Here is a 21,405-nt window from a genome sequence, read left to right as displayed (position 1 = left end):
ATGCAATGGGCGAGATTGTAATGCTTCGTAGTAGTTTGCAGTACGGTTGGCATCGAAAGCCATACGCATGACAGCGGTTCGTTGGTGTTGGCAAAAAGGCTACACTCAGCTGCACCATAACGTGCTCCAGTGACGTCGGTGTTGGCTGTAATCACGCCAAGATCTTCCGGTTTTCCGTGGCAAGCAAACGGATGGCACCAATGCCGGCAAACAGGATTAGCTAAGCTGTAGCGCTTCCTGGTGAGGCTTGATCCAACTGTGCACGTGCAGGCTCGCATTTATCATGGTTCATCGTTTTGGTTTCGAATCAAAGAACAGGCCAACGTCATACGTTCCGCAATGGTAATTATCTCCTTCTGTGTGTCGGTCGCCTCTACCATAAGGCAGATGCATAATTAATTAATCATTTTTAATGAGTGTGTGGACTTTTTATTAAAAGTCCTTTTGTTTTTATTCACATATTTTTGGGTTTCTTCTAATTTATATTTTTGTCTTGTTGTTATTTGTGTGTTTTATTCATTAAGTATTTCTCTTATTCTGTAAGCTCCTGATTTTTGTACAATTTTATAATACGTATGTTTAATGTTTGTGTTACTTTCATATTTATATCAAACAATTTATTAATTTGTTGTTGTAATATTTTAATTGTTGTCCTATTCCTTACAGCATTCTACTAACATTACAACTCAAACCGTGTGTAACTGCGTGTGGACATTGTTATCACGTTTCCGATGTGATTTAACCCATGTAAATCAATACCTAGTGCCATCGCATTCATATTCATGAAACCATCGAAAAATATCGAAATCAGCTACGGTTGCAAGGATTAAGAAGGGAAAAACGTTCCGAAGACACCTGGCATTAAGGTCTGGTAGCGCTTACTGTTGCAACGAGGCAACGTGTATTGGTAATCAAATTAGAACGAGAGAAAATGAGGCCAACCTACGCTTGGGTAAAGGATGAATGGCCGTCAAAGAAAATGCCATTGACGGACTAAAGACCACAGGATATAAGAAGTTGGTCAACGAGCGTACTGTGAGCACATGGCGGAATATCCACTAGCAAGCCCAACGGTGGCACGAGATGAAGGGCCGCATTTGTGGTCGCGTGTTTTGCCAGCATGATTTGGGAAGCCGTACGATTCGCTTCGTTGGACCACCGTCTAGAGGATGTTTCGCAGCGTGTCCAGAATCGTTTGGTAAATAATCTCAGCTTGTCGACTAAGTGTGGCAAACACCCTTACTGCATCGTGTATCACTCACTGCCAGGAAATTGGTACGTACGTGAAACGTGTTGTAGAATTTGTGTTCGCTGTCACGACACTTTTGGAATCCCGTCGCATTTCCTTTCCGGCGTGCCACTGCAAGGGTCAAACCTTCACGTTTCTTCGCACGATCGCACGGTGTTTGTAAAACGGTCATAAATACAAGTGCGCACGGGTCAACATTACTGTCAATGCGAAGGCCATCACGAACCATCTATCCGGCAGCGCAGCACGGAAGTCAGACGCAGTCGCGGATCGAAGGATGACTTGTTTGGTGCGGTTGATATTTTTGTAACTGTTCCCCACCCTCGCCTCCGCGAGGAATCGTCTCCGCCGGACGAGTTGACCCTAGCCAACTGTCCAGATTTGGAGTTGCCCGAACGACGGTTCGTTAGCGTGAAATATCTCTGTGAAACTTGGCGATCGTTGCGGCGAATCGTTTGGATAGTTGATTTATCGACCTGCCGCTATTGGAAGCACCGGTGAGAATTCCTTTTTCACGCGTAGTTTGACCCTAAAGGTGGATAATCCGTATGGCAAGGATGTTCTAACTGCTGGACAGTGAGCTTTATTATTGTCTGCTGCATTTTTCACCTTTGTCTTTTTGCTGACCAGACTGATACCATAGTTGGAGCAGGAGGTGATCGTTGGAACGATTAATGAAGGAAGGAAGTGAATCAGATGCATTTTAAATGCAATGTTTATGTAGTCAAAAAATGGGGACTTAATTATCTGATTTTTATTAACAGTTAATTTATCGATTAACTCAACTGTTGGCTGATGTCTAAAGCCTTCAAAAATGTACTACTAACGAGTATTGCTAAGAAGGATGCATAAGTGAATAATAAATGAATACACCAATTCGGTACTACGACGTATTATCAATATCAACTGTTGAAGAGTAGATCTTCAAGAAAAGTACTCTTTGACAAAGGCACTACCCATCCATCTGAGGGTCTGCACTGAGAGTTTCTATAGGTCAATCCAGATTATGTTATACGCTAGCAATATAGACATTTTGACAGTTCTCTTTCGGACCAGATGCTTAAAAGAGGATAAAAAGACAGTGAAATATCTCGGATCAAAGATATAACAACGACACAGTCCTTTGAATGATGTCAAATAAATGAAGTCATCTAAAATTAATCTTACCTAGGGTCAAAATACCAAAGTCAGCGCTGTTAGAAGATATTCGCTAAGGGTGCTGATAACGGTTTTCGGTTAAGGCTATGCAGATTACTACACCCAAAACTCATGAAATAATTTTCGTGCATCGTACAAGACATTCCAGGCTCCGGTTATGTTATTAGATTGACAAGAGACAACTCTTGCCGTTGCGTATTTTTAGACTACCCAAACGGATAGAGATGTCGTGTTAGTAGTGTCCCAAATTGGAGATGGAGCAATAGTGTTGATGTGTCCCTCAGAAGGACTAGGATACGATATTAACTGACGACGGCGCTCTAGCGATTTAGAGGTAGGTTGAAGAAGCTTATCAACTTTGCGATGAAGTATGTAAAGAATTGTATATTCTGAACAAAGGACCATAGTGTGTAAAATGGCAATTTTGTATCCACTCAGAATGTATAGCCTGTGATTTCATAAACAGCGATGCTTTCCTCAGCTATTGTATTTCTATCTTTTCAAAATGTAATGGTGCGGATGGCACACCACCAGTTACCGGAGGAAAAGCTTCAAAGAAGAAATTGCTAAAGAGCGACAACCCAGCCCCTCAATCGATATCAAGTTTGCGATCGTGAAATGGAAAGTTTCCAATCCAAAACCAGCGATCGCATCGCAAATCTTCACCTTTCGCGATCGCGATCACGATCATCACCGTAGTGTGTGCGTTCGTCCATCTTTTGGGAAGTTGATCCCAATGTTACGGAAGAGCATCAGGTTTTGCCTCGCATTGCGACCAATACCGGCCCGTTGCAAAAGCCGATGTGATTAATTAACGTAAAAGGCAGATTAATTGTACGACTGCGGATGATGGTCATGGAGCGGTTCATAGTAAACGTCAGCATGGGGTTCGTTTGAAGATGGATGCCATCATTCATTGGTGGCAAGGGATGAGTTGTTGTTCATATTTGGAAACCGATCGGGCCGGAACATGTCGAACTTAAAGAAAAGAAAGTCGGTTCCTTCACGGCTTGTAAAACCATTCATCGCTATCGACTCGGCAAATAGGAATAAAAATCTGCGGAAAATGAAGGCTCCAAAAATGTCGTTTTTCCCCAATCAAAGAATTCGCACTAGGTTACACAAACCGAGAATTTAAAATGTTTGAATTGCCTCGCGCTACCACCGGTCACGGTCCCGCATCATCTAATCAGTAGCTCGTGGTGTAATCAATAATGTTATAAACAAATTAACTACTTGCCGTGGACCCCTGCCCAAAAATAGATACACCCACCCTCCCGCACCAAAACAAGCGTACGGCTTTTCGCCCGAAAATGTGGTCCGAAAATCCTGATGGCAGCAGTTGGCCAATTCGGTTGGCGGCAGTCAAAGTTTCCAGTGTGCAGATTTCAACCATTTCGCCCGTCCGAAATGGCAAAACAAACAACAACAAATCCTTACGTGCGATCGTCCTTTTAAACGGCGGCGTTCGCGGGGTTGCTGTTTTGTGTGCTCCAAAGCAGTGGTGCTGCTCGTGCGCTTTTTTTTGTTTCTTACAGGTTTTTGATGTCGATTTTGAAAGTAAAACATTAAACCACGAAGCTAAACGATTGCTAACTTTTTTAATGACAAACTTTTTGGCTTTCGTTTTGTCGGTGGTGGGTTGCGGTGAAGCTATTCTTGAGCCCAAATTCCCCATTCGTTCCATTGATATGCTGCGATAACCTTTTGCGAGCTGTGGGACCATTCGATGCTCAAGACGTATATTGTTGTATAAACAATATTGTTTATTGTATTGTAAATTTTCTAAACTTTCCTTAAAGACACACAGCATTGTTTACAGTGTTGTTGAGCCATTTTTTTTTAAATAAGGTTTCCTAATTAGTCAAATTAGTCAGCAGAGTACTACAGATTCCATATTGAAATTCACAGCACAGATATACCCGCAGAAGGAAAGTCGTCAATTTATTCTACTGCATCCCAAAAATGGAGCGGATAATCAGTCTCTTATATTGGTCCGACATCTCTATCAACGCCATCGTGCAATAAATAATCATTTGCATACTTTTCCCACCTTCCATTGAATGACCGTCACAGACGCAGATACAATAAAGTCGCTTACAGTCGCAATTCCTCCGCCTCCCTCCCCCCCCAACAAACCGTAAGATGGTCTATGCGGAAACATTTCGTTGCATTTTATTGCCCGCAACTTCACAACCTGTTTTGTTGACTTCTGTTTGTACCCTGTACCATCGAGGGTTAATACACACGCTTGTAGCTATTTTTGCACGTGGCTAAAGGCTTTTGCGCGCATTTCTGTTGACTGTTTGGTGCCGGGCGAAAAGTTTTGATTTGTGAATGGGGAAACTTGTGTAATGGTTAACCTCCGGAGCCGGACCACAATCAAAACAAACCGTACTCCGGTGTGGGAGAAGGAAGTGGGAGTTTTTCGGCAGCATGGGACAAGTTTTCCTTTTGCCCAGGACGTTATCCTTGGCTGTGTTCATGGCCGATGGTTTGTGCGAATGGAAAAAAAAGGATTTTTCAGGGACGGAACACAAGGTGGCTGGTCCGGGTCGGGAAGAAAGTACACGATACCGGAACACGGATTCGTACACGGGTCGGAACAGAGTGACAAAGCCGTGAGCACACCAATCTCATCCACCCCGCCAAATCTGGCATGGATGCGCGTTTTGCGGTATGGAGCGAGACGGCCTCAGCGAAGGCCACGGGTTTACGGTTCGCTTGCGTTGCCCGCCAATGTCAGAATAAATCATCTTTCTTCGATCGGTTCGATGAGCGGCGAATCGGATGGGGTCAACCCGTTGTTTGGTGTTGGTCGCTGGCACGGCCCACACACCCACTGGCAGACGACCCATGGGCGCGTGCGAAAGTGTTCGACAAGGACGATATTGTTCCGAAACGCGAAAGTGGACAAAGGCTGACAGTTGCCAGTGGGTTGATTGGTTGTTTGCCTGCCTGGGTAAAGGATTTGCCCGATGGAATGGAGTAGACACGGCACGATTGGGGGTGGGGTGAGAAGCCTAAGAATACTTACCACGACCGGACAGAAAAGACGACGCAAAAGTACGGTCACAAAGTGCTGGGAGAAGTAGTTGTACACTGCGTATCCCATTAAGACCTGTGAAACGGAACAGAATAGAAGGTTGGAGGTTTTTTTATGTTTTTTTTTCTTATTGTTTTAGTTCGTTGTGGAGCTGGGGAAACATAGCTGAAATTCTTCACTAAAGTTCTTGGTTGAATGAACAAAACAAACGAACATTGTGGCCTTCGAGAACTTTTAATATAATGGATCTGATATCACTATACGTTCCCCAACACTCCTATAGAACATGTTGTTGGCAACATTTTTACAAGTTAAAGTTATTTTCACCGTAACTAGAAATAATCATCAATCCCTACATAGTGTTCAGCAACAAAACCATCACAATCAGTTTTCTTTGTTTACTTTAAATGGATTCTATTTTGAGTTTTCTCCAGGGCCACACGTGTCGAATGTCTTGCAAGTGTACGCTTAGAGCAGGCCACGTCCACTTGCTAGTAAACAACAACCATTCCTCGCTAGTTCCATCATTCCTTCCCGCTTATTAGAACACATCATAAACACATCGAACTAATGACATCGGCCACTACGATTCTCCACTACACAAGCCCGATGCGGAAGTATAGCGATCGGATTGAACGATCACCTTCGCGAGATTATCATCCTAGTAGCTGGGATATTATTGGGCACTTCACTCGGTAGTAATGATTTGCTAAGGGTTGGACAATGATTTGCTCGCCTCGCCTCGCCTCGAAATGGTCAGATACCGCGACTCGCAAAGCATCACGTTTAAAGCAGCATCACGAACCGTGACCTCACGATATGTTTACCATCGATTGGCCGTGTGGTAGCGCGGTTGTTATTGCAAAAGTGATACGTTTGTTTTGCCATCGGGGCCTGTCCGTTAAACTTCACTACTTCACGATGACGATGTGCACAGCGGTACTCACTTTCAGGTGAAACAGGAAGCTGCATATCTGCCCATATCTGCTCACCGGTGTGTCGTCGCTTTTGGGATTCATTAAAACCACTTGTACACACTATCACACACATGTACACAGCTAACGGTATGAGTGCGTAATGCGTAAACACACGACACCGAACTATAGTTTCCCGCACCCCTTACGCACCACGGTGTTTCCAGCGCATGCAGGATATTAAACTTTCGATCTCGTCACAGATTGTCGATTATCGTCGTGGGGAGCTAGTCCTGCCTCCAGGATCCATTGGGCTGCTGATGCGTACTGTGGACGGCCTGCGCGGCATATGACTTATTCAGGCTACGCGTGTAACACCTACACCTGCAAGACACCGGGACGTGTTTGGCGCTCGTTTGGCTGAAGCGCAAAAGCGTGCCGCACATAGAAATAGAACCAATACGACACACGTTCGCTAAGAGTGCAGCGATGGAGATATGGGTGGGGTAAGTGACGTTAAAAAGAACCGAACCGGAGGCAATGGATTGGAAGCGTAATGCACGTGCACGGAACCGTTGCCATAAGGAAGGCTTTCCAATGGCTGCAATCTATCGGTCAACCGGTATTATTGCCCTTGAGCCTTCCACAGACCGTTGAGCACAGTGGACGCAGCGTTCGGTGGACAAAAGTGGCTTCATCATGATGGTATATAAAGCGTTTGATCATGTAGAGCAGGGGTCTCCAAACTACGGCCCTCGAAAGCCTCCAGTGCAGCCCGCGACGCTATTGCTAATGTTGCCATTTTAGTGAAAATTAAAAAAAAATAATTTGGGAAAGTTGTAATATTTTTTATCAAATATTAATTGCTGTAATAGTTAGTATCATTCGATACTAGAAATTCTGAAAAAATATCATCTCTAGCGCAAAATTTGTGTAAACTACCCACAACATACAGGGTTTTACAATAGTGAGAATATGACGAGACCAACTGAATGAATCACGTAGGCTTATAACATAAATCGGGAGATTGATAGTCAAACACAAAACATTTTACAGAATCGCAGAAGCTGCATTTAAAGTCGCCGGCACAATTTAGTGGATGTCAAATCCTGGCGGGAAGTTTACGTACCTGCGGGATTCAAGAGTTGAGATATAATATACAAAATTAATGTACGAAATTTTAAGCAAAGGATATGTAAAATATCGATTAAAATTTATGTTCAATGATGATAAATACTTGCGATTAATTTCTTAAACTCTAAACTAAACCTGTTTCATAAACTCCATTTGTGACTTCTAGCCTAATGACAGTATCTTTTCTTCCCACAAAAGGGAACAAAATGCTAGAATTGGTTTCCAGCGAGATTTCCATGGATATCCAAGCGAGTTGTTCATGGATGTTACATGATCTCTGCATTCGTGCAATGTGTTGCCTCCATCCTCGATCAATTTGAATTCGAATCATGTTTTGTTTGAAGTTTTCTACATAAAGTTTATCAAGTTAAACTCCCTGGAAAATGTTCCATATTGTTAACAAATGGAAACTTCTAATATCAAACATATATATGAATGCTTTTAATCTGTCGCCTTCATCTTCAGTTATTGCAGCTAAACGAGCTGTTAACCGACATACGACCGGTCGCCCGGAGAATCAACATCCTATTGTACTTTCAAGTGCCCAAATTAATACTGAAATGCCTGGAATGGCGGGAGATTACAAAAGTGTTATATAATAATGTTAGATGAGCATTAAAAACGATTCTACATACATTCTAGAGCCTAGATTGTCTAGAGCCATTCAAAATTATGACTAATTTTGTGGTTGTCTGCTCCGTCTGCTCTTTTACAGGAACCCATGCATCATGGGAGGCATGTAGTGTGGTCACCGACGCATTGCTGATCCAAATTCTCTCATGATCTTATCGCGCGAAACACGTACACTCAGCATGATTCGGCAAATCAATGAAAAAAAAAAAACATTCTGTGAAGCTCGCCGTAATCCCGCGATGGATGATGTAACATGGTATTTTGTTTATCGATAGCCGGCTGAGGGTAAATAAATATAGCGACCTCGTTTACGCTCGGTAGTAGTAAAAGATGTTCTGTTCATTACTGACGTGGCTCGGACTGTACGTTGCTGCGGTTTGGTTGTACGAAAATCTTCGTACTCCCGTACTGCTGGTACTAAGAAGCATTAAGCAGTTAGTGTTCCGCCAGAAACTCTCTCAGCGATACGGCAAATGGGCCGGTAAGTACGCCGGATTCTCATTCTTATCTCCAGCTACTTTACCAATCGCTCTACTGTCGTTGTAGTCATAACCGGTGCATCGGATGGCATTGGGAAGGGTTACGCACATTATCTCGCCCGGCAGGGCATGGCGATAGTGTTGGTAGCTCGCAATGAAGCCAAGCTCGCTAAAGTGGCCGCCGAAATCAAATCGAAACACGGTGTGGAAACGAAAATTGTTGTAGCCGATTTCTCCAAGGGACGAGAGATCTATCCGCATCTTGAAAAGGCGCTCGTTCCATTGGATATAGGCATCCTTGGTAAGCCATTTGATTGGTTAAATTTGGTGAGCACATCCAATAACATTCGATTCGATTCATTCGGACAGTGAACAATGTTGGCATTTTCGATACACCGATGTACGTGGACGAAGTACCTCAACAGAAGCTGTGGGACTTTATCCATGTGAATGTGGCCGCTGCAACACTGTTGTGCAATATTCTCGCGCCCGCGATGAAACGTCGGCAACGTGGCCTCATCGTGAACGTGTCCTCGATCGCGTCAGTGTGTCCAGCGCCCTGTTTGGCGACTTATGCCGCGTCGAAAGCGTACGTGACAAGCTTCTCGGTGGCCTTGGCTGAAGAGTTGCGCCCGTTTGGTGTTGAGGTCCAAACCGTGCTGCCTTCCTTTGTACACACCAATATGTCCGACTACATGGTTAAGGATGCGAAGGACCCATGGAGGAAAAAATATATGGTCACCGTGGATAACTTCATGGCGTACGCAGGATGCACGATCGGTAAGGTGGACTTCACTTCCGGCCACTGGTCACACGGGTTACAGTTTGCTGTTCTCTATCTGTTTCCGGAATTTGTGCGAGTGTTTGTTCTTGGTAGAGTGAACAAGAAGTTGCGCGAGGATTTTCATGTTCAAAAGAAGACTAAAGTGCGATAAGACTAGCGTTGTTCATAGTGCTGGTGAGGTATCGGGATCACTTGGCCCACCAAAATATCCAACCAGTTGAGAACAATGTGCAAAAAGAGGCTTAAACAGGAGCAATTAGTGTTGTTAGCAATTTTGTTATGATTTATTGTATTTTTGTGTAATAAAAATATGACATGAATTGTAATGTGACATTGTAGAGTGGCAATTATTTCGGGATACCCTTCAAGTTGAACTAGAATACGTTGGGGTAGCTGTGAAATCTTTACTCCTTTTCCAGTTTCACATCACAGTTTCGCAATGAAAAACATTCAAAAAGTGGAGCCCCACACACATTCCTGCTCAACTATAACTCCAAAATTCATCATTTAAACTGGAAACCCTGTAAATTCGTAACGAAACGAAAAATTGTCACGAAAAGATAGGATACAACAAAGTTATACCTTCATTTGACAATATAGTTTCCGCCCAATACAACCTAGCGTTTGACTCACACTGAAGGACGCATTGCAGCGGAGAATGTCAACGAGAATTCGATCTTGCAAGCACGGTTTATCGAGCAGAGTAAACCCTGGGCGAGAATGTGCCATTCATGCAGCGCAACGATTATCGCGATGTGCTGAGTGTATGTCTAGCCCTTGAATGAGTTCATCGGTTCGCTAGTACGCGAGTCCCCTCCGTAGTAGAGTGTTGTTACTTGTATCGTCAAGATGTTATGTTCGCTGCTTGCTTTGATCGGTCTGTACGTAGGCACTGTTTGGTTATATGAAAATGTTTGGACTCCCGTACTGCTGGTACTGAGAAGCATTAGGCTGTTAGTGTTCCGTCAGGAACTGTCCCAGCGATACGGCAAATGGGCCGGTAAGTATGCCGGATTCTCATTCTTGGCTCCAGTTAAATCATTCGCACTGTCGTTGTAGTCATAACCGGTGCATCGGATGGCATTGGAAAGGGTTACGCACATTATCTCGCCCGGCAGGGCATGGCGATAGTGTTGGTAGCTCGCAATGAAGCCAAGCTCGCTAAAGTGGCCGCCGAAATCAAATCGAAACACGGTGTGGAAACGAAAATTGTTGTAGCCGATTTCTCCAAGGGACCAGAGATCTATCCTCTTCTTGAAAAAGCTCTTGTTCCGTTGGACATAGGCATCTTGGGTAAGCATTCTGGAAATGTATTGTAAACGTATGCATTAACATTCGATTCGTTTGGACAGTGAACAATGTTGGCGTTACCCACGGCCCTCCCATGTACGTGGACGAAGTATCGCAACAGATGCTCTGGGATTTGATCAATGTGAATATGGCCACTGTAACGCTGCTCTGTAACATCCTAGTGCCCGCGATGAAACACCGGCAACGTGGCCTCATCGTGAACGTGTCCTCAATCGCGTCCGTGAATCCATCGCCCTGTATGGCGGCTTATGGTGCATCGAAAGCTTACATGACAAGCTTTTCGGTAGCCTTGGCAGAAGAGTTACGCCCGTTTGGTGTTGAGGTTCAAACGGTGCGGCCTTCCTTTGTGCACACCAATATGACGGACTTCATGGTTAAGGATGCGAAGAACACACGATACAAAAACTATTTGGTCCATCTAGACAACTTCATGGCGTACGCGGGGTATACGATCGGTAAGGTCGACATGACCACCGGCCACTGGTCGCACGGATTACAGTTTGCTGTTCTCTATCTGTTACCGGAGTTCGTACGGGTAATCATCATTGGGCAAATGAACAAGAAGCTGCGCAGTGAATTCCATGTTCAAAAACAGACTAAAGTGCAATAAGAGCATGGTAGGACATAAGTTAGAGATAAAACACTCTTTACGATCTAAGGTTGGAGCGATAAAAGCTTGAACGACTTAAAAAAACTTAAAAGAACTGAAATTGAACCTTTTACAAATTTTACATGATCTTGAATATAAATGTAATATCATTAAAAATGATGATCTTCAAACAGCCATACACATATACGTACTCGCTCTCACACCGGAGGAGGTTAGGAAGTTTATTTGTAATACCGCAAAGGATATAGATTCAGTTTGCTTGTGGTCGCCATACGCTCAGCGCCCATTTACAAAACCATTTCGTTTCGTGTTTTGCTTAGATGCTAACACATTTTTGTTAGTCAACAAGGAGGCAACATTATCATTAACCCTACATTTTCCTAGCCCTCGCTGTGCATCATCGATCTTAAGTCCCGTACTGCCCTAATATGCCTCCCTCTAGCTTACGATCGTTTGTACAGTGTGGCATATCTTCGATCTATGGCATCTTAACGAGCGTAACATCCTAATACGTGTATTTGTATTTGTTCTGGAATCAGTTCTATCGCGAATAAATAGAGACTCTAGGCTCGAGAACACCATCACGCGTCGATGGGGTAAATTCGCACCGACCGCACAATGGCTCTCGGGCGTAATAAATACAATAGTCCATAAGTTAGGTGGGCTCTATCTGCTAGCTTAAACCGTACACTACACCTAACCTAAACGTGCGTCATACTCATCCGGTTGAGTTCATCGTTTTGGGGGCAGTTTCGGCGTCACCGCCGTTGAACACTTCGCCATTTCGTGCTGCGTGCAGAGAACGTCCTTAGAACACCCGGAAATTCGAAAGCAACGCGGCGTGTATTTGGTTTAACACGTTCCCCTCCACTCGCAATCGTATATGATGTGCGTTGAACCAATTTGGAAATAAACCCTTCGGTCGCTAAACTTATCCTAATGCCGTGGAACACCTTCGTCTAAGCGTATTGTATCGTATGGCTATGTACAGGTGCGAACAGAACGCATACGGAACTGGTTTCGCTAATTCACTGCTAGACATTCGCTCAGCAACACGTTGTGCAGATCGTCCATGTCTGTCCAGTCCTTGCGCTCGTTACGGATGACAATGTTGCGTATGCATCCCTTCAAGTTTTCCCGCATCAGCAGTGTGCCACTGGAGGCCGCATCTAGAAAAAAAAACAGGCAGAAAAACCCATGTTCACGTATAAATATAATAAGCTCATAACTAAAGAGACATTCCCGCCGAACTTACCGGGAAGACCTCCGATGTATAAAGGAGCCTTAGTGTTAACACGTCCGAATCCAGCAACTCCGTGCGGCAACAGTAACGATGGTGGGAACTCGTTCACCCGCAATGCCATTTGGTGATCTTCGTACAGTGCCGAGATGTTGTGCCACCGGTTGTCACAAAGCGTGTACTTCGAGGGAAGCGTCGTGGATAGACGCGTAGGATTACCGTCACCATTGTCCACCGAAAGAATGATCTAACGACGAAAGAGAGGTAACGCAATTTAACTGATTATCGATCGAAATGGGACGGCTTCCTACGATCACTTACATTGCCGTTTGATATTTCCAACGATAACGCCGGGAAGCCGTTGATCTGATCGGCCACACTCATGAGTATTCCGTTCATCTCTGACGTCCGTACTTCCAGCTCGATTTCGACGAACTTTCCTACGTTAAAGTTGCGTTCTTGAAAAGAAAAAATGTTCATGGTGAGAAGATCAGTACATGGTCATAACAGGCGCTTATCAAAACTCACTGTAAATGGCGTACGCATCACCCGGGAAGTAGGAACCACGCTCGATGCGCGGGAAACACTGGCCCACGTGCAAATGGCGCCCGGGCCGTGCCAAATCCTGCGTGTTGTTGTTCACGACAAACTTCCGCAGACAGCCCTTGAACGCTTCCGGTCGCGGTTGGAGCTCCCGGGGTAGTATCGGTACCTCGTCCGGCAACCCACCGATGTGCAGCGTGTTGGCCGCGTTCAATTTCTTTGGTAGTTTAAGTTGCGCCGAGCTGTGGCTGCTGCCAATTTGAACGCTCAGCGTCGCTTTCTTCTTTACGCTGCTCAGTGCCACCCGATGCCACTGGCCATCGTTTAGTTTCGGTGCCAGCAACAGCTGGTCCCGTTTGCGACCACGCACCGTCAGCTTCAGTACGCCATCCTTTAACGCTAGCATGATGAAATGTTTCGCCTTCTCTTTGGTACCCTGTAGTGTGAAAACAGTTGTACTACAATTATAATCTTGAATTAAATCTCCACGGAGTAAGAATATTTACCAACGCCACGAACAGAATGCCATTGGGATAGTACGTTCGGAAGTCAAACTCGATGTGGAAGTTGCGCTGCCATATGTTTCTTGCCTGCACCGTCACCACCGAGTAGCTTTGTGGCTTGTCGCCGTACTTAAACGCATTCGGTTCATACGAATAGCTTCCGACCTAGAAGAGGGACGGGAATTAAGCGTCATCATACCAACGGTCCCACTCACTATCGACTGTCGCCGAATCGTACTAGAGCACCGTCTTCGAAATTACCTTCGGAGGGTACGAGACTCACAAATAGCGTGTCTTAAGCTGTGCAATGTGTGTAAAGTCGGCATGGGGATTAATATAGCCCGGTTAGTAATCGATGGCGATGGTGATTGTTTTATAAAACTGTGCTCTGTGCCCATTGATACGCTAATTGAAGCACTCCCGGGGTATTAATCGGACACCTACTACACTTGATGTCCTCCTCACACATCACACCAAAGCTCTACTGAGTAACTTACTTTTCTTAAATACCCCCCCACTGATCATGCATAATTTATACTAACAGAAGCCAAACTACCCACAACCGCTTATAGTCTTAGGTCTAGGTAAAAGTACCACCGAGAAAAAAAAAATTAAACTACGCTACACTATGAAACCCATATCCAGCATGTTTAGTGTCTAACAATCGTCTGCCTCTTCCTTTGAGTTAGTAGCATTTTCAACACTCTGTAAGTACAGAAAGGTTAAAATGTGAGAGAAAGATTTGTAATACATTACTGAACGCGTACAATGTGCGAAGTCATGCTAGAGAGGACTTTGGAAAGCATTCTTAAAACACTAGTGCCTTGAGGGAAGTAGTAGAACACTCCTGTTTTAAGCATATCTCCCTTTAGTTCCTCCCGTATCATGAGCTAGCAATTTAGATCTGCCAAATAATGCTTAGAATAGGGAAGGTTACTGTTGGCTGGAATCCACTACACAACCACTCAGCTACTTACGCGATGGCAACCCTCGGGAGCTGCCTTGAAACTTCGCCCGATCGGTTCAGTCTTCATGAGGGCCGTGTACAATCCCTGGCTGCCCATAGCCGGTCCGGTGCGACCCATCTGCACGTCGGTAAAGTTGAGTGCTTGGCCGAACGAAAGCGTTTGATTGTTGAACACCACGTTTGCGACGACACCTTTCAGTCCCTCGAACACCTTCGTCAGTGATGTGAAGGCCGGATCGTAAGGTACTCCACCGATGTACAGTCCACCACTTTCACCCGGCATGTTTACTAGCGAGGATTGCAGCGTCCGGGACATTTGCAGTTTGTCGTCAATGCGCAGCTCCACATGGCGACCTTGTTTGACCATTGCGAGTACATGATACTCGCCGTCGTTCAGCGTCCCGTTCGATACTAGTTCAATCCGACCGGTGCCAGCATCCATCCAGAGATGAAGTCGACCTTCCGATAGGAACACCGAATAGTTGCCGAACGTATCCTTTGAATCGTAGTCATCGTGTATGCGGCTCGGGTAAGCGGACAGCAACAGCAGACAGTCCGGTTGCATTGTGCGGAACACAAAGCCAAAGTTCGCCCGCTTCTTCAGCGGGAACGATGGGAACTCGACGTACCCTTCGCCGAAAAAGCCTGCCTTCACGATCGTACTATCGCAGGAAGTCTCTATGCCGAAGTGGGTCGTACTGTCGAGTGGATCGTACGAGGTACCACTGACCTGCAGTCCCTTCACGCAGCCCAAGAATGCGTGGTCGGCACCGGGCGCTTTGGTAGTGCCCGTTTTAAATCCTGGAGGCACTCCTCCAAGATAGTACTTATCGCTAAGAACGGGCAGCATCGATGCTCCGATCGGCTTCGTGGGTGATCCGAGAATGTTGTCGAGCCCGTCCACCTTTAGCACACCTTCGTCGGTTCTGGATTTACGGTACTGGCGAGACGCCTCCACTACGACCCAAGCACCGGTGTTGTATCGTTTGGTTGTGTTTATCTCCAACCGTGCATCATCGCCGTAGTCTACACGGAATACCAATCGGCCTTGGTATAGGGTGAGCGATACCGATCGGTTCTGAAATAAAATAAAGCCATAAGTCAAAATTCGTTCACAAGCGTTCACACCGTCACTAATTACATTTTTCTCGTCCAGTGCAAGGAATATGAGCGCATCCTCATCGAGCGTCTTGAAGCTGAGGCTCAGACTGAACTCCACCTTGTTTTGACGCCCAGTGTGCTGCAACACCGCATACCCATTCCCATTGAAGTTTCGCTCGTTCGTCGAGCTGGCTACCTCCTGCGGACCCAACATCGCTCCCGCACACTTTCCACTGGAGCTAGTAAAGTGCCACAAACCAAGCTGGCGCCGATCGACGTAGAGCTGGCTCACCGCAACACCCAATCCCTGGCTCGGTTCCAGCTCTGGTACGCGCAAGTCATCCGGTATACCACCCACCCAGATGCGGCTACTCGGACCGATGCTGATCGTCGTATAAGCCGCATTGCTCGCACTAGTCACAGGACGAGCGTTATTCAGTACGCCCGCGGGTAACATATGGCGCACGTTTAGCGTTCCCACGTTTAAGGTACGCGTTGCGTCGATGAAGTACCACGCGTCATCGTTCTTGAGATCGCGCACCTCTATCTCCTGAGGATGGGTCATCGTCATGACTGCAACGCCGTCCAAACTCCAAAGCATTCGGATCTTACGCTGCCGGAGCTCAAGCGCTATGAACCGTCGCCCCTCGCCTTCGATAAAGGCAAGTGGCGAGTTCTGGATGTTGGGATTCGTCAGAGCGATCGACATTACTATCCGGTTGGATGTCGTAGGTCCGAAGTTAGCGGGAGCGTAAGAACGGATGCACTGGTCTTCCGATTCCATCGAGACACGAATCTGTTAGCGGAATAGATGAAATTGTAGCTTTACTTTTGAATATCTAAAGAAATTCCCAAACTTACACCTTCGGCGGCATGCTTAGCCAACGCAATCTGATCGCGCAACTGCTGCAGCTGACCGGAGAACGACTGATTCCACGTCTTGAACCGTTCTTCCTGTATCTTCGCCATAGCTTCGATACCGTTCAGTTTGTCCTTTGCCTTCCGAATGTTACCGAACGTTTGAGACACGTTTTCCTCCGCCATTCCAAACTTGGTATCCCACTCCGGTTCGAGTGACTTCAGTTTTAACTTTAGCTTATACACGTCACTGTTCAGATTGATTGCATCCTGGCGCACAAATTTCATCTGCTCGGACACGATGCTGGAACGGTCCAGATCGGATTGAACCGTTTTCATCGTTTCGCCTCGTTCAACCTTGCCCAGTTCGTCCATCACATTGTTGTTCTTGATCGCCGTCTGCCATATCTGATCCTTAAGGCTCTGCACACTCTTCTCCTTCTGTATCATCGTCTCATTAAGTGCTGCAACGAAGAATAAAAACGGTAGCGTTATACCACCATGCACCGGCCATACCTCCATACTACTTACCAACAGCCTTGTTCAGTTCCTTGTTCGCTCGACTAGTCAGATTGGTAGAAACTCCCAACGCTTTGCGACTTTGATCACTGATCGTTACATCGTCCAAAGGATGGATGATCTGATCGGCTTTCTCAACCATGCTCGTGGCATTGTCCGCACTGGACTGCGCGGACACAATGGCGGAGATGATGTTTTCATACGCTTGACTTGCCTCCATAGCCTTGGCCGATATGTCTTCTGTCGATTGGAACTTGTTCCTGATGTGATCCGCTTTCGCCTTCAACTGTTCCGCGTGTCGAACCGCTTTGGGGATCTGCGTCTCGAGCAGGATACTTTTCTCGCGGATTAAATCTTCGGTGGATTCATTCAATCTCTCCACCAGCATGTTCAGTGTTGCGTTGTCTTTCTCCAGCTGCCCGTAATTGTCGTCGAGCTGCACCAGGGTAACGTCCGTATCGGCCATAATGTTGGTGTCGAGCAGTTTCTTCACACTAGCATTATCTTCCAGCGCTTGCCGGTATGCATCACGGACCTTATCAAAGTGCTTCTGGTTGGCGGTTTGGTACACTTCCGTTTCCTGCACGTGCCGGAACACTTGCACGGTGTAGTTTTGCAGATGGTCCGCTTTGTAGTGTATCTGCTCAATCTCGAACTTCAGATCATCCAATCTCCTTCCCTGACGCTCGACCATCTTCGACACATTAGACCAATGGTCGAATTGCTTATTGGCACAGGCCAGCACCGTATCATCGAACTGTGTCGCTTCGTACCGTTCGCGAATGTCTGCCAGCTTTTCCTTCGCTTCTTGCACGGCGAGCGGTAGTTTGATGTGATGATCGCCTACTCCATAGTTCTTAAGTATCTGAATAGTGCTGCGCAGATCACCACCGATCGCGTTGCTTTCGTTAAACAGCTCGTTGGCGCGCTCCGTACATTTGAGGATTTCCTCCTCGCGGTTCTTCGCACGGTTGTTCAGCTTTTGGAGCCGCTTGGTTAGCCGAGTTGCATTGCGCATAAGTGGGTCGGCATAATCCGCCATAAACTTTTTAGCGGAATCTTCCGCATCGAGCAGACGAGCTACACGATCTGACAGTTGGCGTATTTTCGCTTCATATTTCGTCAATTCCACCCAAGGCGCCGGTATCCCGTTGCGATCGATGTGGGCAGTTTCTTCCGCCATGCGGCTGGCCAATATGTCGAAATCGTCTATCAGTGTAACGGTGCAGTTGTCGCACACTGAAATAAAGCAAACAACACATAATCGTTAGTGGGTCGTCTTAAACAACTCGATGTAGGATGGGAACACTTACTCTTGCACCGATAATCCTGCACGATATGTTTGGGCTGCTCGCATCGATCACACTTGCGCCCGGTAATGCCCGGTCGGCAATGACATTCGCCCGTGTAATGGTCACACTCGTCCGACATACTGCCCTCCCGATTGCAGTCGCACGCGTCGCAATGCCCATTGTCCAGATGTGGATGTCCGAAGTAGCCTCGCATGCAACTGTCGCAGAGTGCCCCCGTATAGCCTGGCTTGCATACGCACTGCACCTCGTTGCCACGTACCGTACAGCCACGGGCAAAGTTTTTGCGCGTTTCGGGACACGGACAAGGCGCACACAGGCCAAGGTTAGGATCACCGTAGTATCCTTCCGCGCAACGTTCACAATGCTCTCCTCCGGTGTTGTTGCGACAGTTCTACAAATTAAACGCAAAGATTTATTAGTAAAACATAGAATAATTTGATCGCGGGTATCACTTACCAAGCAAACACCCGTTTCTGGATCACACTTCTCGCTTCGTCCGTTACAACCACAAGGTATCACTTTGCCGATCATATCATCTATTGTGGCCCACTCCAAATCTAGGATAGGCAACCGATGACGATAGTACCCTTGACCCGGATTCTGACACGATAGTCCACTATATTTCGGTGAGCAACTGCATCGCTCCACACCGTACGCGTGGTTATTTTCGGCGCCTACTACGAAAATTCCCGTATCAAGCGTTACATTGGTAAGTCTGCAAAAAAAAAGAAAGAGGAATATTAGTTCCAAATTGGTTAAATATTCGCTATTTACGGCAAAACGTATCGCACTTACACAACCTGCTGGAAGTCAGTTGTGGTTGTTCCTCGTACAAAAATATGCCGCACATCCTGAAGAGCCGTCATCAAGATCGTTCGGTTGATCTGTTGACCATCGTAGTGATTGCGCCACAGACTTCCAAGCAATCGCACAGTGTGTGATTCTACTGCCTGTCCGTTGCGGTTGCGCTCGGTTCCGTTCCAATAGAAGTCTAGCACCAAATTTTCGTGAGTGTGCAGCTGAACCAGCGGGAACTGACGCAATGATTTTTTATGGATGTTAGTGGTCGCGCCTGCCGTGATAAGTGTGAAGTTCAGCTGCCCACCATAGCTGGCGGTGTGATCACCCAGGAATTGAGGTGGTAGCTGGAAGTATAGCGGATACCGGAACTTGGTGTATGCTCCGATCGACACATTGCCCGAGGAGCTCGGTATCAGCTCAAGATTGTTCATGCTGGTAATGTTCACATCTTCCCGGTGCATCTGCGTGCCTTCCAGCTGGAGAATCACAACATAGTCCACCTCGCTGTGACCATCCTGACGTTCCAGGTACTCCACGCTCAAATTACGCGATCCTGCCAACCGCACCTGACCCCACGAATGATCACTCTGCGTACAATTGCTTGCCCTTCCGAAGCAGAAGCAACTGGTACAGCCTTCCGGATGGAAAGCAGCCAATCCAAACGTACCCTGCCGGCATAGATCGCACCGCTTTCCGTACACCATTTCCTTGCACAGACACTGACCGTTTCGGTCGCAGGGAAACACCGTGCCGTTGTTACTCGCCACTGTTCCGCGCTCATCGCAAGCGCACCGATGACACGTCGGGTAGCCATAGTATCCCGGGGCACAGTCACTGCATTGACGACCGGTGTAACCCTCCTTACAGCTACATTGGCCCGTTTCCCGCTCACACGACTGGCCGATCGAACCGACGATGTCACAGGCGCAGTGTTTACAGCCCTTCTGGAACTCGTTGCCCCAGGTGTTGGCGATACAGGAGCGGCATTCCGGTCCGTGGCTGTTCGCCGGACAGATGCACCGTCCCGTATCCGGATCACATACGTACGCTGCACTATTGCACACATCACATCCTGTTAACGAGATAAATGAACACATTTTATTTCATGTTTTCTTAGCATTGAGAGCACAAAACAAGGAACTTACGCTTGCATCCCTGTGCACTGAATCCGTAGAAACCCACGTCACACCGATCGCAACTGGTTCCAGTCACTCCCGTCTTGCAGAAACATTGCCCCGTGTACTGATCGCATACCTCGAGATCGCTTCCGTTTGCATCACAGGCGCACGGTATGCACCCATTGCCAGAGTTCAAATCCCAGAAGCCCTTCCGGCACAAATGGCACTGGCGGCCTTCGATGTTTGATTTGCACTGACACTGGCCCGTCTTGTGATTGCAGGCATGGCCGATGGCACCTTTCGGATGGCAGTTGCAACCTGAAAACGAAGCAAAAAATGGTTGATTAGGCAAGATTTACATACAAGTGGGGTTTCACCATGCAGTAGATAAAACATCGAAACCAGATCAAGTGGCGCAGCGAGCGGTTTTGACGGTTTGAAGAAGTCGATGCTGGACAGAGGAATCCAGCTGATGAAGTTTAGTGTTTAGTTTAGTTCGAAATTGTGTATCGTAAACATAGAAAGTTTGGCAATCTGTACAGTTTTTTCCCAACCCAACCCCAGCCAGCTCACGATCTACATCTGCACGCAAACAACGCGCATGGAACTGCGCGCACGCATTCGTCCGCTTGATGATGATCGATCGATCGCAAAAGGCCGATCCGTTTGCACTAAAACAAAAAACCCTAAAACACCCAATCTCATCGCGTTCCAATCCACGATCAGTTTTCGGATTGCCAGAAGAGAATCGGTCACTGCATAGATGATACGTTAATTAGGCAACTTTTTCTTGCTGTCTCGTTTAAAAGAATCCCCGCTGGAAGAAAGTGATCGAACTGATTTCCACACTGAAACTCTTTCTGGGAACCTTTTTTTTTTGGGTTTTGCTATTGTCAACGGGATGTTCCTTTCTTTTCTGGTTTCGTTACGACGTGAAGTCGATGCGATCCGTGCGAGATAACACACGGTGGACGAGTACTGCAATTTTCTCATAAATCTTTGCACCGCATCGCGAGAGAAAGAGCTGGCATCTTGGTTTTGAGGCATCTCGTTTGTAGTCGCACTCAAAATTCTCCTTCAGGCTAACATTTTACCCACTTTTTGGCAAGCATAAGCCCAGGGTG

General features: G+C 46.5%; 4 protein-coding genes across 4 annotated transcripts in view; 2 read left to right on the top strand and 2 right to left on the bottom strand.

Moving 5' to 3' along the window:
• Positions 1-6,472, bottom strand: part of LOC128715613 (dual specificity tyrosine-phosphorylation-regulated kinase 4) — a 57,789-nt gene extending 51,317 nt beyond the window's left edge. The window contains exons 1-2 of the mRNA XM_053810523.1: positions 6,401-6,472; positions 5,445-5,528 (exon numbers count right to left, since the gene is read on the bottom strand). Coding sequence (XP_053666498.1) covers positions 5,445-5,528; positions 6,401-6,472 — 156 coding nt within the window. The remainder of the gene's footprint in view (positions 1-5,444; positions 5,529-6,400) is intronic.
• Positions 6,473-8,464: 1,992 nt separating this feature from the next.
• LOC128715614 (inactive hydroxysteroid dehydrogenase-like protein 1) lies at positions 8,465-9,548 on the top strand. The gene is made up of 3 exons (XM_053810524.1): positions 8,465-8,615; positions 8,681-8,914; positions 8,983-9,548. Exons 1-3 carry the CDS (start codon positions 8,465-8,467, stop codon positions 9,546-9,548), a joined length of 951 nt encoding a protein of 316 aa, XP_053666499.1.
• A 698-nt stretch (positions 9,549-10,246) lies between these two features.
• Positions 10,247-11,318, top strand: LOC128714216 (inactive hydroxysteroid dehydrogenase-like protein 1). Its single transcript, XM_053809092.1, has 3 exons — positions 10,247-10,397; positions 10,457-10,690; positions 10,750-11,318. The coding sequence occupies exons 1-3, from the start codon at positions 10,247-10,249 to the stop codon at positions 11,316-11,318; spliced, it is 954 nt and encodes a 317-aa protein (XP_053665067.1).
• Positions 11,319-12,341: 1,023 nt separating this feature from the next.
• The window catches only part of LOC128716402 (laminin subunit alpha-1), a 77,792-nt gene continuing 68,728 nt past the window's right edge, over positions 12,342-21,405 (bottom strand). Inside the window, exons 10-22 of the mRNA XM_053811322.1 lie at positions 20,309-20,599; positions 19,158-20,235; positions 18,819-19,077; positions 18,363-18,753; positions 17,062-18,288; positions 16,534-16,994; positions 15,713-16,468; positions 14,582-15,649; positions 13,608-13,769; positions 13,087-13,537; positions 12,880-13,016; positions 12,574-12,805; positions 12,342-12,487 (exon numbers count right to left, since the gene is read on the bottom strand). Of these exons, the coding sequence (XP_053667297.1) occupies positions 12,342-12,487; positions 12,574-12,805; positions 12,880-13,016; positions 13,087-13,537; positions 13,608-13,769; positions 14,582-15,649; positions 15,713-16,468; positions 16,534-16,994; positions 17,062-18,288; positions 18,363-18,753; positions 18,819-19,077; positions 19,158-20,235; positions 20,309-20,599 (6,659 nt within the window). The remainder of the gene's footprint in view (positions 12,488-12,573; positions 12,806-12,879; positions 13,017-13,086; positions 13,538-13,607; positions 13,770-14,581; positions 15,650-15,712; positions 16,469-16,533; positions 16,995-17,061; positions 18,289-18,362; positions 18,754-18,818; positions 19,078-19,157; positions 20,236-20,308; positions 20,600-21,405) is intronic.

Source organism: Anopheles marshallii, chromosome 3 (genome assembly GCF_943734725.1).
Source record: "Anopheles marshallii chromosome 3, idAnoMarsDA_429_01, whole genome shotgun sequence".
NCBI lineage: Eukaryota > Metazoa > Arthropoda > Insecta > Diptera > Culicidae > Anopheles > Anopheles marshallii.
Note: the sequence above shows the minus strand (reverse complement) of the source record. Positions and strands in the feature narration are given on the sequence as shown.